This window comes from Budorcas taxicolor, chromosome 12 (genome assembly GCF_023091745.1).
Source record: "Budorcas taxicolor isolate Tak-1 chromosome 12, Takin1.1, whole genome shotgun sequence".
In the NCBI taxonomy this organism is placed as follows: domain Eukaryota; kingdom Metazoa; phylum Chordata; class Mammalia; order Artiodactyla; family Bovidae; genus Budorcas; species Budorcas taxicolor.
In genome coordinates, this window is record NC_068921.1 from 76,563,605 (window position 1) to 76,581,678 (window position 18,074).

Here is an 18,074-nt window from a genome sequence, read left to right on the forward strand (position 1 = left end):
CAGATTTCTGTGCATATGTAGGTATATAAAAAAGGGTGTGCCTTTTAAAATAACAGCTGAAATGTTGTACACAGTATTGTACACAATTTTGCAAATTGGTCATTTTAAGAAAATACAGGCGTTTTTCCCTGTAAAGCACATCTGTAGATTTCTGTCTACCTCGTTCTTTTTGTAGTTGTGTAGCATTCCATCATGTGACTGACCTGTAGTTCTTCCTCTATGATATTCTAACCATACTACCTTTTGAACGATTAAAATGCTTGATTATTTGTTAGTGCACCAACTCATTATTCTCGTTATAGAGAACAGTTAATTAACAGTAATTAATATTCATATCTAAATTGATGAATACTTTTAATTCTTACTTGGAATTTTAGAACATAATTTGAGGATTTCTTGGCTTGCTCTGTCAGTAACCTAAGGTACTTCTTGATTCTTGAGACTGAACAATAAATATTTTGATACCAGCAATAGGCGCTTGAATCCCTGTTCTCTTCATGGCTTGTGATTATGCTTTTTCCCTAAGTTTTGCCGAAGACTTGGGTCTTTGTGATATTTTATTTATAAAAGCATAATTTATTTAACTAGTTATCAAAGTACTTACATTTTTTAAAAATATCATAGAATCGCCAGACTCTGGCTTATTGGACAGAAAGGGGTCTTTGAAGATACTTTAGTCTAGTGAGTACCAATCCTGGATCTCAGTTGGCTGGCAAAGAGGAGTATTAGAGTGGGTAGCCATTGCTTTCTCCAGGGAATCTTCCTGACCCAGGGATTGAACCTGGGTCTCCTGCATTGCAGGCAGATTCTTTACCATCTGAGTCACCAGGGAAGCCCCAAAAGTAACATAAATGCCAGGTTTCCTTGCTTTTTGCTGTAATTTTTTTGGTGTATTGTGGCAACATGGGTTATTTCGTTTTGATCAGAAGCTCTAGAAGTTTTAAAAAAAAGGAAACTCTAGACATTAATTTATTGGGAAAAGCAGTTATTAATAAATGAAGCTTGACTGATAGAAGTGTTTCAGATGGAGCCTGTAAAGGTAGAGAATAATAGAAGACATCCCTTAATGATGAAAAATTGGGGCCAGTTATTCGAGCTTTAATTTTCTGAGTTGTCTTACATATTCTTTTTCACTAGTTGAAAATAGTATTTTTAATATTTTTGGTATTACAAATTTCAGTAGCTACAACTTTCTGACTTAGCAAGGCAGTAATTGAAAATTATATTATTTGAAACTTATACATTTATATCCTAGGATTTGGGGGATGTTTTTTTTCTTGTTTCCAACCAGTAAAAGACAAGGCAGTATATAAATGGTAAATTTAGAATATCCACCTTAGTTTCACATTGTCTAACTAGCACTATAATTTTATACAGTACTTTCTCTGATATGATAGCATAAAGATATTACAGTTAATACATTGCTAGTATATATTCATTGATTGAACTTCATTGTCTAAAAAATTGAAGCAATTAACTGATTCTTGAGGTCTCCTGAAAATATGAATTATTTATATTATATAATATAGTTTTCATGCTTCTAATATTTTATAGTCTTTGCATGGGAACTGCTAGCCTGCTGGTTATAATAATAAGCAACTTAATAGTGTAGGTGATTCTTAAATTTAGTACATTGGGTACTATTAAATAGCATTTAAAAGTGACGAGATGTGTTTTATTAAGTCATGAATGTATACCCTGAGTGAATATAGAATCATAATTTTACTTCCTAAGGCATACGTTAATTAATAAATAAAACATGCCCTGGAGTGTTGTCTTATGACTGTAATAGAACTAGTATATTTTTAGTAATTATTTTTATTTGTATCCTGTGGTGTGTTCTGGGCATTGGGAGCCCCATGCTCAGACTTTAATGTGGTTATACAGTACTACAGAATTTTATTCTTAAAAAAGTTTCTTTTCACTATAGAATTTGAAAATTTTATTTCTTTAGCTTTATAGCAGCCTTTCATTTAGACATAAGTTGGATTTACACAGTTTTAATAGATACTGTTATTTTCACTTTTTCACTTGGCCCTCAAGTTGAATATTTCCCCATATCTTGCAATTATATTCTTCTTTTTTATTTAACTACCTGACTAATAAAAGATTTCTTTCTATACTGTTCCATAAGCTATTCCCAAGAAACTAAACATACTGTTTCATACCTATTTAGAGCTTTTGAGTGTTCTACTGAAGATAAATTATACTTAGGTATCTAGATAATGACATTATTAAGTTAGTGATTGCAGTAAATTAACTTATAAAGCTCCCTTTCAAAAAAGCTACTATATATGTGTCATATATTGGCATAATACTATCACTTATGAAATACCATACACCTTAAGGCATTTCTAGACATTTAAATTTTACAGAGTGATGACAGATTTGGTGAGTAATTCCTAGTCATGTTACATGGTGGTTTGTAACTTGACTTTCATTTCCATGCACAGGATTGTGGATAATATGCCTGTAACGTGGTGTTACGATGTTGAAGATGGTCAGAGATTCTGTAATCCTGGATTTCCTATTGGCTGTTACATTACAGATAAAGGGCATGCAAAAGATGCCTGTGTTATTAACGTAAGTTTCTGGTAAACTAACTCTGCTGCTTTTAAAATAAGCTTTTTGGTAGAAGGCTTCAGTGCTTATCTGGACACAAATTGTTATATTCATCAAATGAGTACTGTTTGCATGTTCTGAAGGACAAATGTTGAATCTTTTTTTGCGGGGGGCGGGGGGGGGGGGGGGGGGGGGCGTTGGGCTGCGACACAAGGCTTGTGGCTTCTTAGTTCCCAACCACGGATTGAACCTGGATCACCACAGTGAAAGTGCCAGGTCCTAACCACTGGACTGCCAGGGAACTCCCATACTTGAGTTGCAGTTTATAACTCTGGAACTAAATAATTCAGATGCGGTTCAGCATTTACAGACATTGTCTCTTACATGCTAAATACTATGCTATGGGCTTGGACTTTGTATGTTCTGACTCTATTAAAAAAATGTTCTTAGTGGACTACCAGAAAGACCTCATTGTAAGTCCATGAAATTTGTATTGGAAAGTTAAGTCCATAGAATATTGTATTGCAAAAGTTTGGGTATTACACTTTTTAAAAAAGGTATCAATCTTTGAGGCCATTCTTTTATGATTAAAAAAAAAATAAGGCATTAATTGAGAAGGTAGTCAAAATTATTGGGGAATATATATCAAATTTTATATAATGAGGTTAACCTGGTTTAATCTCTTAATGAATATAACCTGAATATCAACCTCTTAATGATATTCAGACATACAGACACACACAGTGGGATATAATACAGCCATGGAAAGGAATGAAATAGTGTCATTTGCAGCATCATGGATGGACCTAGAGATTATCATAGTAAGTAGAGTAAGACAGGAAAGACAAAATATATAATATCACTTATATGTGGAATCTTAAACAATGATACAAATGAACTTATTTACAGAGCACAAACAGATTCACAGACATAGAAAACAAAACAAACTTATGGTTACCAAAGGGGAAGTGGGGAGGAGGATAAATTAGAAATTTTGAATTATTTGATGCAAACTGCTAGGTAAGCAACAAGGTCTTACTGTCCAGCACAGGGAACTGTATTCAGTATTTTGTAGTAAACTATAATGGGAAAGGAGATATATATATGACTGAATCACTGCTGTGTACCAGAAGCCAGCATACCACTGTACTTTAGTTAAACTACCATTTTTTAAAAAAAAAAGGGTGGGGAGTTTAAGCTTAAAACTTACTCATTTTTATGGCGAAGATGAGAATTCTGTCTGGGTTCGAATTTTCCTGAATGGTGGGGCTCATTTTAAAGTTTAATGTTTTGATTCTTTTATAGCCAGTGTTCTAACACTAACTTTCAGCTCTGTTCCACAGTCAGAATTCCATGAAAGAGATACGTTTTACATCTTCAACCACGTTGACATCAAAATATACTATCATGTCGTTGAGACTGGATCCATGGGAGCAAGATTAGTGGCTGCTAAACTTGAGCCAAAAAGGTAACTGTGAAAGAGATTAAAAAAAAATGATTAACTGTAAGCGAGATTTAGACCCAAAGAATAAATATTTTGGGCCCAGTTAACTTTTCTTTAGTCAGTGTTCTGACATATAATTTGGTATTTTAGTTGTTTTTACTCAAATTCCCTTTAGCGTGATTTATTGAGTAGTGAGTCAGTGTTCTGACATATAATTTGGCATTTTAGTTGTTTTTACTCAAATTCCCCTTACATGATTTATTGAGTAGTGGGTTGTCCCGAGAAACCATATGAATATTTATTTTCCTGTCATGGTAGGTGGTAGGCAAACCAAGGTGCCTGTGTGTTTTGTTTTTCAGTCATTTTTTGACAGCTTTTCCATGTCAGCCTGGAATGGAGAGCATGAGTGGTCAGGACCGTGTTCCCTTTTACAGTGGAAAAGCAGAGGCCCAGACGAGCTGCTTAGTGTGTCATATCGAAAGTCTTCATGAGTATTAGATGCCAGTATGTGTCAAGTCATTGCAAGGGCATCTCTTCAAATTATCAGCTTTTTTAGTGTGAACGTACCTATCATTTATTTGGGAGGTGCTTTTTAAATTGAGTATTCTTTTTTTTCCCCATTGTTCTCCCTGCCCCCAACACCAACTGATATAGCTATTTTCTCATGCCACTAATGGTAAAGAAATGCATACCATAATAAGATGGCAGTTAATTTACACTCCCTCAGTGTTTGTTTTGATTTCTTTGAAGATTCTTTAGCACTCTTCAAGTATTGTTTTCAAAAGTTTGGTTCTTATTTGAGTAATAGTTTGATAATGCATATGTATATGAAGCCCTTCATATGAAGTAAAGATTTGTACAGTTGTGATCTGAATCACTTTTGACTGTCAGCAGCATTGTGAAATATGTACAAGATTTCTAACCTTTACTCCATTTAAAAAAACTACTTCATCAGCATCTTGCCGAAATGTTTCTTCTCACAGCTTCAAGCATACCCATATAGATAAACCAGACTGCTCTGGACCCCCCATGGATATAAGTAACAAGGCTTCTGGGGAGATCAAAGTTGCCTATACTTACTCTATTAGCTTTGAGGTGAGTGTGATTTTATCTTTAGTATAACTCAGAAATTGATTTTAAATTCATATTACTTAAACTAATTAAAAATATTAATGATCAGGCTTGTCAAGTAGATAAGCTTTTAATGAGCTGATTTTTGGAATAGTTTGTCAGTGCACCAAGCAACATAATCATGGTCAAAACTAAGTCTTCATTTAAATAAAAAGTATAGGAAATTAGAGAACTGAGCCTCGTTAAAAATGTTAAGCCATAAGAGATACAAACAAGGCAAAAGGTAGAAAAGAGGCATAAAGGATGGTATGAAGATATCCAAGATAGGCAACAAGCATTGGTATGGCCGAGCGCTACAGCAAGCCTTTGTGAAAACGACACCATTTTTGAAACCAGGATTTGAGTGTGATTGTAAATGAAGAATTTCCTGATGATAGATGATTTATTATACATTCACTGGAGGGTTTTATTAGGAGGAAAGTAAAGTTTATTGCATGAGAATCTTGGGCAATCTTCCACCTCTATTTTTAATAAAGTATTTTGGCAATCCAATATAGTTGTGACATTTACTGTCCCCATATAACATATAATTTTGCAAGCCTGGTGCAGTAAATAATACACCTTTCCCTCTGGATATTAAGAGCTCAGTGTGGATGACACCTGCTAGAGGCTCAGGGTGCCTAGGTTATAGCTTTGGTCTGGTTAAATGTCGCAGATATAGATAGATAGCATCAAAGAGAATCATGAGTAAGCTATTCCACTCAATTTTCTGAAAAAATTAAATACAGCTTCTAAATCATAACATTTAAAATAAGCCTTTGCTAATTAAGAATTAAAACAAGACTTTAAAAAATACAAGTAACTAGATACTGTTCAGTTCAGTCACTCAGTCGTGTCTGACTCTTTGTGACCCCATGAATCGCAGCACGCCAGGCCTCCCTGTCTATCACCAACTCCCGGAGTTTACCCATACTCATGTGCATCAAGTCGGTGATGCCATCCAGCCATCTCATCCTCTGTCGTCCCCTTCTCCTCCTGTCCCCAGTCCCTCCCAGCATCAGGGTCTTTTCCAATGAGTCAGCTCTTCGCATGAGGTGGCCAAAGTATTGGAGTTTCAGCTTCAGCATCAGTCCTACCAATGAACACCCAGGACTGGACTCCTTTAGGATGGACTGGTTGGATCTTCTTGCAGTCCAAAGGACTCTCAAGGGTCTTCTCCAACACCACAGTTGAAAAGCGTCAGTTCTTCGGCGCTCAGCTTTCTTCACAGTCCAACTCTCACATCCATACATGACCACTGGAATAACCATAACCTTGACTAGATGGACCTTTGTTGGCAAAGTAATATCTCTGCTTTATTGTTTTTTATTCACTGCTTAATTTCATCTTGATTTTTCTGAGTCTCGAGTAACTCTCGCTCAGTGAATCTTACGACTGACTCAAGTTATGTTAATGAGAAATTGTTGATTGGAAGGTTAAGCTCTGAATGGAAATCTTTGGATTTCTGGTATACTTTGTTGGCAAATTCTTATTTAAAGAGGAGTTTGTGTTTTATAATCCATCTAGGAAGAGAAGAATATCAGATGGGCATCTCGATGGGACTACATTCTGGAGTCCATGCCTCATACCCACATTCAGTGGTTTAGGTAAGACTACACCGTTAATCTCCTTCATGCTCTGTCTTTATTCTGTTCTCTGTCGCTGTGAGCATCTCATCCACTCTAACTCTTGCCAGTTACTCAGAAGGCTGGACTTTTGAATTAGGTAGACTTGGGTTCAGTCCTGGATTTTGGTCACTGGTTGTGAGTCAGACTGGATCACCCAGGTGCTCAGAGTCTGTTTCTTCATCTAGAATTTACCTGTCTCACTGTACTGTTCTGAGGATTGAAGGGAGGTAATGAAACCGCATTTGAGCACCTTACCTGGCATGGAAGAGGGCTCAGTATACAAGCTGCTATAGCTGTTAGGACTGTTTTTTTATAAATAATAATAATTAGGATTAGAGTTATTGTTGCTGTTACTCTTTCTTCAGAACATGACCCAAAACTTTTATCTAGAGAACAGTTCAAGGTGCCATTACACTCCTTTTCCTACTTCACTGACTAATCTTTTTGACACTCATTAATTTACTGAATAACTTGTTTTTCAGTAGACTTCTTGAGGGTAGAGACTAGTCCATTATTGATCCTTGCAGCTTATGGTGTGTTAATTTGGGCACAGTAGTTATTAACGTTGACCATGGACAAAAAACTCTAGTTCTCAATAGACCATGAAGCCAGAGCACAGCTCATTGAATTTGTTTGATTTTAGGTCAGTTTTTCAATTGATTAATGCTGTTTCAATGTTACTGAATAAATTGTTTTTAGAAAGAGTTCTGCTGATCCAGTGATTAAGCTCTAGGTTAATCCTGACGTGCTTATTTCTGCAGCATCATGAATTCCCTGGTCATTGTCCTCTTCTTGTCTGGAATGGTGGCTATGATTATGCTACGGACACTGCATAAAGATATTGCCAGATATAATCAGATGGATTCTACAGTGAGTGAAACATCTGACCTATTCCTTGGTCTGCCGTGGATAGTCTTTATTTTTTCCTTTGGAAAATTTTTAAATAATATCTTTAGTCAGAATCTGCTTTTAAAACATTTCTTCTCAGAAGTGATCCTGAATTGACATTTTCAGATAAGGAAATGACCCTTAAGAATTGGTTTTGTTGGTAGAGACTTAGTGCCTACAGCTCTCAGAGCTGACCTGTTCACAGTCTCGTCTGCAGCAGTAGAGGGTGAGAAACAGTGCGGGTGCAAGACTCCAGCTCTGCCCTCCTTTCCCTTACGTGCTGTCAACTCTGTTTCTAGCAGATGTTCAGTTTGGGAAGCAGCAAAGTATTTAAATTTTGTGTATAAGTTTGATTTTTTTAATTAATTTTAACTGAATTTATATCATTTCAACCTTTTGGTGTATTCAAAGTAATTTAATGTCTCAACTTCATTTATTCTCATTTTAAGTTGTGTAACGTTTTGCATTTCATACTTTTTCATTTCCCAGCAATGATTTGTAATGAATCCTTAAGACTCAGGTTTTCATTGTTTTCTCTTCCCTAGCTTCTTAGCCTCCCCACCCATCTTTCTGTCCTGTTCTAATTAGAAAAAAGAACATGTTAATGTTTATAAGCTTTTTAGCACTTACATGCTACAGTTTCTTTCCCATGATATTATTGATTATATGCCTTATTAAGTATTTTATTAAAATAATTTCACAATACCCTGTTCATAATTGGTAATTCCAAATAATTGCTAAGTTAATGGGATTTTTTTCTTAATTTGTGTAGAGGTGCTTTGGGGTACAGGACAGAAAACCCCATTTCCAGTCTTGCTCCCATTGTCTGCCTGCTGCCAGTCTCTCAGGGTAGCTGTCAGAGTAAGTCTGTTCCAGAGTGTCAGGTCATTTCACTCTGGATCACATTCCTCCAGTGATTTCCATCCACTGCATTCAAGAGGCCAGAGTCGGCCCTCACAGTGGCCCGCGAGGCTCTGTGGTAGCCCCTGGCGCTCTGCTCCAGCTGTGCTGGCCGCCTTGCTGTTCCTCAGACGCATCGGTCATGTTCCCGTTCCAGGCTCTTCCTTACAGTTACTTTTCTGCCTTCCCCAAGTGTCCTCCCTCAGAGAGTCCCTCACATTCTCCTGGTCTTTACTGAGATGTGCTCTTCCCAGTGAGCCCTTCCTCACCATCCCATTAAGATTACATCCTCTCCACCCACACCCCACACCCTACACCCATAATTCCTATCACCATCTCATATACTATGTATTTTGCTTATTTGAGAAGATCTGCTCATAGGAAGTTGTCTGTTATACTCACTGTAGGATCTCTGGTATTTTAAACAGTACTAAGTATATAGTTGGTGATCAGCAAATATTTGTTGGAATGAATGAATTAGCCCTTGATGTACCAGACATGATGCATTGCTGGCCTTCAGTTCAGTTCAGTTCAGTCGCTCAGTCGTGCCCGACTCTTTGTGACCCCACGAATCGCAGCACACCAGGCCTCCCTGTCCGTCACCAACTCCCGGAGTTCACTTAGATTCACGTCCATCCGACTGGTTAAAAAAAAAAAAGGAATCCAAGGACTCCCCCAGATCCACCCTATCCCCCAAGATTGAGTGAGGCCAGAGCAGGAAGCAGTGCCAGCATGAGAGGTTAACGTTCTCCTTTAGGAGTATGCTTATATCAAGTTTTTAACCACTTGGGCAATTAAATTGAGTCAGTGGTGAACCTTGATCTCCTCCTGTTTATTAAGCCTGGATTGTTGAAGCGGGCAGAATGATTTTAGGTTAGTAAATGCCTTCCATTTTGAGCACAATTGAGTTGAAATAGAAGGAAAGTCTTCCAAATTTGGGTTTGCTGGATTCTCCGCATTTGAGGTCCATAACATATGATCTAGAAATTCACAAAAATTTACAATAAACAACAAATTTGTACCAGGTCCCAAATATTTCAGATATTAGGGTTATTAATTACAAAGTAAAGATACATGAAAAAGTAACAGCTAGGATTTTCCAGCACAGATGAAAGATGAGAATCTATAGATAAAGATTACGCAGTGTCTCCAAAGTGGAATAAATAGAATGAAATCCACACCTCAGTCAGTTAGCCATAGAAGACCAGAGAAAGAAGATCTTGCCTTAGAATCGGCCAGAGGGAGAAAGACTGGGCTTTCTGCAGAGGAGAAGCAGTGAGATTGGCAGTGGAAACTCAAAAATAATATCTTTAAATCGATGGTGAGAGAAATTAACTACTTACATAGAACTGTGTACTCAGAGATCTTTCAAAAATGAAGGTGAAATACCTTTTTCAGACTAACAAAAACAGCTGACCACAAACAGACCTTCTCTAAAGGAATTTCTATAGAAATACTTTAGTAGAAAATAAGTAAAAATCCTAAAGAGAAGTTTAGAAGGATTAGTTAACAAAGAAATTTCAAATGATATTTTCTGCCTGTAAGAATAATGAGTCTAAATATGGAGGTTAACAAAAGTGTATCCACAAAGGAAAAGTAGCTTTGAGGAATAATTGTGGATGAGGTAGGTGGCCATCTGGAAAAAAAGTAAATTCCAACTTCATTGCTTATATTCAGATGATTAAATGAAAATGTGGAACTGTAAAATACTAGACCACATGGGAAGTTATTTTTAAATCTTGTCTGCTGCTGCAAAGATAGAAATCTGAGTGGGAATTTGGGGGAGGGCTACAGAAGTACCCTGGACAAAATGTTAAAGAGAGGAGGCTGAAGAAATAGCAGGGGCCACGTTTTGAAGGAGTTTCTAAGCTGTGCAGTCTGAATATCACTGAGAAGCTGTTGAAATATACAAAACAGTGTTGACATGGCCAGATTCATGTTTTAGGAAAATCACTTTTAACAGTGTGTGGACAGTTGTCTGGAGCTGGGCAAGATTGGAGGCACTGAGACCAGTCAGAAGACTGTATGAATTTCCACAGTCAGGGGATGGTAGCAGGGAAGAAGCAGGGCAGTGGGCAGATAAACAGAGGGTGTCCGGGAGGTGGGATGGAATGCTGATTGGCCAGTTGAGAGGGTGGAAGAGGAGAGCAGCCATTGAATGACCCCGTGTTTCTGACCTGAACCACCCGATCAGTTAAAAGGATCTTTCTGGTTCTGTATTGAGATTCAACTGAAGTGTAGAAACCAAGACCAGTTTAGTGTACACTGTGATAGCCAGGTGAGAGGCGATGGCTTGAACAGGGCTAACCTGTCCTGTGGGTAGATCTTAAAGCTAAACTGTAGGAATTATTAAAGGATTGTATGAAGTGTGGGGAAGGAAAAAGATAACGCGAAGGTTTTGGGGACTGAGCAGCTGGTAGTCTCGAGTTTTATCTACTGGGGGAACTGCAGGTAGAGGTGGGGAGAAAAGCAGTCTCCTTGTGGATGATTCTGCTCAAGGTATCCGCATTCAGCCCAGTGGAGCTGTTAATTAGGCAGGTAAATATGCGTGTCTGGAGATAGGGGAGCAGTGTGAGCTGGTGACACAAGCTTATTAAAATTATCAGAGCCTACTATGCATGCAGAGTAGCTTTGAGAACTGATACCATTTGCTTGTTTTGGAGATTAGTTACTGAGGAGTAAAAAGGATATAGAGTGTGATTTAAAATTGTCATCAAGTTGGATCAGAAAACTTGACTGACTAGGGCATGGTATCCCATTATCTTTGTATTTCTTTTTAAAGTATCTCAGTAATTATTTGTAGATCTTAACACACCCAACATTTCTTTAGAAACAATTCAAGAAAGTTATATAAAGCTCCATGAGTCAAGCTTTCATACTTCAAAACTGAAATATATATTAATATCTGTAAGTTTTTCTTTAAATTTCTGTATCTGCATATTCAACAATGAACAAACTGCCTAGTTTTCTTGATGATCCCATGGTGATGAAACGATTTCCTTCCCTTTTCAGGAGGATGCCCAGGAAGAATTTGGCTGGAAGCTGGTTCATGGTGATATATTCCGTCCTCCAAGGAAAGGGATGCTGCTATCCGTCTTTCTGGGATCGGGGACACAGATTTTGATTATGACTTTTGTGACTTTATGTAAGTGTCAAGTGAAAACTAACATGTAGAAAATGCTTTTTAAAAATAATTATTTGAAATCCAGTTTTCCTAAGTTGTAGCTAAGCTAGCTTGTTGTTTCTGAGAGTCTTTTGGTTCTCAGAATCTGTGTTCTTTGACCATAAGTGACCAGGGGCGGGGTTAGCCATGCCAACAGCTGACTGTTTAGATTACCCTCACAACTGCATAGAGACCAAGCTTGTCGTGGGAGCACAGGAGCTGCAGATCCTCATCTGGGCAGCCTGGAAGCAGGGCCATGCAGGTTGGCTGTCCTACCTCACCGGAGCATATGATGAACATCCCAGGACATCCTTGGCTTCCACTGAGAAGGACAGAACAGAGAGGAGACGGGACAGAACCCAGAGGGGACGAGACAGGAAGCTTTTGGAGACCTCGCCACCTTGGCAAGATTTAGGAAGCAGGACCTATTTCTTTCCCCAGCAACGTTGAGGAAAGATCTTCCTACACACATAAAAAAATATCTCTTCCTTGTGACTCTTGAAAGCCTTCAGAAATTTTATTAAGTCCTACTTTGTCAATTAGGACAGATTTTTAATTTTTCTTTTTTAAAAAACAGAGCTGACTTAGAGGTATTCATCGGCAGGAGTGGCCCTGAGACTCCTGTCTGGAGATGTTTTAATGTCGTGGTCTTTCAGTTTTCCAAGTTATCAGAGAAAAATATATTTATGAAAAGAGTTTTATGAATTTTGCTTTTATTTCCTCATGTTCTCGTTGCCTGCTACTGGTGAACAAGTAACACATGAATGTTACTAGAAAAATTCTGAAACCACTGACTTTTCAGTAACTTTGTTAGCAAACACTTGTTCTTATGTTTGTTTGCATAGTAAATACGTAATACTATAGTCATTTTCTGCAAGTAAAATTGTCCCAAGTTTTTATGATGCAATTAAACACGTAAGTGTTTGGAAAGAGAATGACCGATTCCAGATGTCTGGCACCTGCAAAGTTTGGGGTTGACTGATTTGCACCTTCCGGCTCCGCTGAAGACTAACTAGAACATATTTATCTACTAACAACTTAGATAAGGTGATGTCAGTGTGATGGGAGAGGCTAGCCAGCAGTTGTAAGTATATTACACTGAAGAGGGGAGATTGGGAAAACGAGTCATGAAGGAGGTTTGGACACAGCCAGACAATTGATTGCAGAGTCCCAGAGAGCCGAGGTGGAGTTCCAGGGGAGTGGTGCTTGAGGGTGAAATTCGGCTTTCAAATTAGATCGAGAGTGGCCGCGTGCCTCTCTCTGATCTTTGTTGGGGTCAGCTAGAAAGCGACCTTGTCATGAAAGACAGTTTCAGAGAGCCTCCGTTAGAAAATGATAGAGATTGTTTCTCTTTAGTGCTTGAATATGGACTTTTTGCTTCAGAACAATCCATGTGTCAGGCCTGAGAGGACTGGGGGAGGGTGCGTCTTAGCTTAAATTCCAGTAGATCCTCTAGTTACCCTGTTTGGCTTCCTGTGATGGTGAGTTTCTCCTCTCCAGTCGATGCTGCTGGGAAGGTGTGCAGTGGTGTTTGCTTGGCTGTGTGCTCCTGGGGGAGACACCTGAAATTTCAGTGAGAGAGCCACCTGCATCTGTTCTTGGATTTCTTTCTGAGAAAGTCATATCTGACTTCCAGTTTAAAGCTCGGAATCGCTATAAATATAAGATGGTGTTTTTTTTCTTAATTAGTTGGGAGGGTTATATAGTGAAGAACAAAGAAGCAACTAGGTAAATAAAAGTAGGAAACAATTTCCCAAGTTACTGACCAAGCCCTTCAGTAGCTAGTGTTCACAAAGCTAATGGTGCTGTGAAATCTTTTTTCCTCTCTTTTGTCCTTCAACTAAATTCTGCCTCATCTCTTATGTTTGGATGTTACAAGGGGGTTTTTTTTCACCCCAGAGGAGTCAGTATTATTTTTAAAAGGAACAGAAAGTGAGACTGTTTTACAGTGAGAGTATTTTTATTGATGTTAATTTAAAAGCTGTACTTGAAGCTCAGAAGAGCTGAAAGCACTCTTGAGCTTGCAGTCAGCCTCCACTGGTAACAGGAAAGGTCGACCCTGACAGGAAATGTCCAGATTGGAGCTTGCCTTACGTGTGATCCTGTTGATGCAGTGCCTTAGATAGTACCAAGATTCAGTGTGGCTGCGTGGTAAGGGAGCATATTTTCATGAAGTTGTATTTAGTTTATTGTTTAAAAAATGAGCAGGGTCTTCTATCACTTCAAAGGAAACAATAATAAAATTCATAACTTTAAATTACTTATATTTTTTAGTTTTTGCTTGCCTGGGATTTTTGTCACCTGCCAACCGCGGAGCTCTGATGACGTGTGCTGTGGTCTTATGGGTGCTGCTGGGCACTCCTGCAGGCTACGTCGCCGCCAGGTTCTACAAGTGTAAGTAGGAGCTGCCCTGCCGGGTGTCAGACCAGGAGTCTAAGCTGCCACGTCGGGGTCTGAGCCTTTGTGTCTGTTAGTTGAGGCTGTTCACGCAGTGTGTTAAGAGGTGTCTAAAGAAGCTTGTGAAATGGATGACTGTCCCTAGATTTGCTTGTTCAAACACGCTTGTTAAACAGTGGCTTCAGTAAATTTAGGTGCTGCCTATCCATTGTCCCCTCTCTCCTTCTTAAGTTTTGACTTAATAGCTTTGGCTGCACAACTTAGATTGGCTACATTCATAGAAATATATTTAATCTAGTAAAGGGAAAAAAGTATCACTGAGTCATTTATTAAAACAAATAGCGCATATATATATATGTATATAGGAATACTTTATGAGAGAGAGGTCATACTTACATTGATTTAATGTTTGTGAAGGTACACTGTACGTAAATTCAGATCTCACTGTTCAAAGAGCCCCCAGGTAAGTTACTCTTGTAGCAAGGTTTAGTTGCATTCTCTTGTGTTCTTGCTTTCCAAAAGTAAAATAAAGTTCAGTGAAAAAAAGAATTCAGAGCCACAGAATAAGAGTGAAATAGGATGAGACGACTTACAAAGTAGCTTTTCCGGGTCAGCAAATGCCAAAGTTTGCCCTGCTTAGGAAGCCTGTGGTCCAGTTGAGATGATCCTATCGGTAATCTGTGATTGAAAATGCCAGGGAGATGATGACACAGGGCTAGGGTTCCCCAAGGTCTTCTGATAGGACTAAGGTTTCAGCTAAAAACACACAGGGTTACTTAGGTAGGCTTAAGGTGTGGTTGGCTAGATTCAACCCCAAATAGAAGTATTCGATTTTGCTAGATGTGTAGAGTATGTGAAGGCCTGTGTGCATGTGTGAGTGAGTAAGTGTGTTTACTTGCTGTGAGTTTTGTCAGACTTCTTTTTTTCTTTCATTCTTTGCTGATAGACATAGGATTAGGCTGGTCATAGGTATTTTAAGACGAAGGAGACAGGGTTGGAGCCCTGCCTGCTCCCCGCCCCCTCAGTTTCTGTCCTCTTGCTTTCCTTCTGTTCCTCAGTCAGGCTCTGCACCGCACACCTTTCTGGGGCCTTCTCACCTGCTCTTCACTCCACTTGACTTCCCATCCGTACTCCCTGCCCGACGGACACACCTCCCCTTCTTCTCCTGTCTGTACTTCAGACCTCCTTGCTGCTGATTAAGTAGCATATTCATCAGGCAGAACATTCGGAGACACACTGTCACACAGTGCTTCGTTGTATAGATTCATTTTTAATGTTTCAAATAATAATATTTGAATTTTGATTGGAATTGTATTAAACCCCCAAAATTCATAATTTCACAGTAGTCTTGTCAGTAATGCTGTGAATTCAAATCATATATATAAATTATTTTTTCTTTTAGACCAAGAAGTACTTCAGTTCAGTTCAGTTCAGTCGCTCAGTCATGTCCGACTCTTTGCGACCCCATGAATCGCAGCACACCAGGCCTCCCTGTCCATCACCATCTCCCGGAGTTCACTCAGACTCACGTCCATAGAGTCAGTGATACCATCCAGCCATCTCATCCTTTGTCGTCCCCTTCTCCTCCTGCCCCCAATCCCTCCCAGCATCAGAGTTTTTTCCAGTGAGTCAACTCTTCGCAAGAGGTGGCCAAAGTACTGGAGTTTCAGCTTCAGCATCATTCCTTCCAAAGAAATCCCAGGGCTGATCTCCTTCAGAATGGACTGGTTGGATCTCCTTGCAGTCCAAGGGACTCTCAAGAGTCTTCTCCAACACCGCAGTTCAAAAGCATCAATTCTTCGGCACTCAGCCTTCTTCACAGTCCATTAAACTTATAAATTGTTAAAACTTGTTTTAAAAATCAAAGCTGTGTTCAGATCTCAGCCAGTTTTATCTCCAGCTTTTAAACTAGGAGTGAAGGAGTACTTTCATTTATTTTACTCCAGATACTTTACATTTTTAAAGTGGGGGTGGGAGTTAGCAAAGAAGAGTAAACAGCTGGTAAGTAAATTGTTCTATCAGGTGGCGGCACCCCTTCTGTTCTCAGTCACCTGATCCTACACGCTGACCCCCCACCCCTGACCCCCACGGCCTGGAAAAGCTGCCCTGCTGGAGGCACCCTGGAGATTCAGACCTCCTGTGGGCATTCAGGAGTGCTGCCTGTTAGGCCTGAGGGTTCCTAGTTTTAGAACAGATTCTGAAACTGACCTCAGGGTAAATGAGCATTTCCAGGGTACTCTTTCTTCATCCAGTCCCAGTGATTGAAACTGGGTTAGAACTTAAAGGTTTGTTTTGTTTTGAAATTAGAAAAAGGAGAAGAGAATAAAACTTGTTTGGATGACTTTCTTTTGATACTAGATTTATTTTATGCTGAAACAAAAGGCTTTAGAGTGGGACTTAATCCAAGCATTTTTGGGATGTGTGTCTCTGGGTTTGGATCATTTGATGAGGAAGTATTAGGACCTTTGCTCACGTCAGTTTTCTAGGGATAGGCATCCAGTGCTGTGTGTTCATTTGTCCAGTGCCAGACCTGAGGTGTGGACATTTGGTTTGCTTTGAAGGTACGTCTTTGAGTTAATGCCACTTTTGTTTTCTCCTGCAGCCTTTGGAGGTGAGAAGTGGAAAACAAATGTTTTATTAACATCATTTCTTTGTCCTGGGTAAGTGGGGTTTTCAATAATAACTTGCTTAACATAGTCATATTTTAGTTCCCAGAATTTCTGTCCTGTATGTCTAATCTTTCCTGTGTGTATCCAAGAAAATAAATTTAATTTTTAAAAAGTGAATGTTCAGCGAACATTTGCAGAATGACTACTACCTGTCTTACCTGGGAAAAACTGCCTTTAGACAGGAGAGTTTTTTGTATTTCTTTTCTTAAAAGTCTGTTTCTTAGTCTGGCAGTCCCAAGCATGACGAAAATACGTTAAGGGGTAAATTTCATAAGGTGCTGATAGGAGTTTAAGTCAACCAAAACCAATTTGAAGAGCAATTCAGTTTTCTATTAAAGTTTTTTTATTTTTTAATTTATTTTTAATTGAAGGATAATTGCTTTATAGTATTGCGTTGGTTTCTACCAAACATCAGCATCTACTGAAGTTTTAAATTCACATACCCTAATGACCCAGCAATTCCACTTTACTGTGTATAGCACAGAAATTGTGATACTTGCTGCATATGGTTGCCACTGTATCATTTTGCTTCTACCTCAAATGTTACCCAGACGCCTGTTGTGTCTTTCAGGATTGTGTTTGCTGACTTCTTCATAATGAACCTGATTCTGTGGGGAGAAGGCTCTTCAGCAGCCATTCCTTTCGGGACCTTAGTTGCCATATTGGCTCTTTGGTTCTGTATATCTGTGCCTCTGACATTTATTGGTGCATACTTTGGTTTTAAGAAGAATGTAAGTTTATAGATGTTAACTTATTTGAATGAATCTCAGCCGTGGAAATTAGCATATGCCACCTTAAAGATGCACGTGTCTAGAAGATAGAAACTAGTCCTGTGGGATCTGAATTTCATAGAAAATGGATGACTTCTTCGTTTGACTGCAGTCATTCTTAAAATAGTCCTCAGAAGAATGTGGTTAGAGGTTATGGATGTAAAGTTAAGATTTCGGAGTTTGATAAGTAAATGGAAATGAAAACTAAAATAGGTGACAGGAAATGAATGCTAATTTAAACTAATGAAAAATGTGAATTTATTACATTAAAAATAAAATTTTCCCTTTTTTTAACTTAAAAAATACCTGTATCTTTTTTTCTTAGCAATAAATGTTTCTAATCTATATAACTTAACTAAGTAAACTGGGTAAAACTGAGTATGGGTTAGGAAACTAAGCTGTAAAAAAAAAAGTTGGTGACCATACAGTGAGGATAGCCGTGTTTTTCATATGTAGTTTGGGAATAAACTTTATGTGCTTACCTGCTGGCATTTGGTTTTAGGAAGGGTTGCAGTCACGGCTCAGTCCCTCCCTCCAGCCTGT

The 18,074-nt window shown here is 38.7% G+C and overlaps 1 protein-coding gene across 1 annotated transcript in view; it reads left to right on the forward strand.

Annotated features, from left to right (window-relative positions):
* The window catches only part of TM9SF2 (transmembrane 9 superfamily member 2), a 50,215-nt gene that overhangs the window by 23,897 nt on the left and 8,244 nt on the right, over nt 1–18,074 (forward strand). Inside the window, exons 5-13 of the mRNA XM_052649944.1 lie at nt 2,454–2,583; nt 3,906–4,030; nt 4,990–5,101; nt 6,644–6,723; nt 7,506–7,614; nt 11,545–11,677; nt 13,970–14,089; nt 16,695–16,752; nt 17,333–17,492. Coding sequence (XP_052505904.1) covers nt 2,454–2,583; nt 3,906–4,030; nt 4,990–5,101; nt 6,644–6,723; nt 7,506–7,614; nt 11,545–11,677; nt 13,970–14,089; nt 16,695–16,752; nt 17,333–17,492 — 1,027 coding nt within the window. The remainder of the gene's footprint in view (nt 1–2,453; nt 2,584–3,905; nt 4,031–4,989; nt 5,102–6,643; nt 6,724–7,505; nt 7,615–11,544; nt 11,678–13,969; nt 14,090–16,694; nt 16,753–17,332; nt 17,493–18,074) is intronic.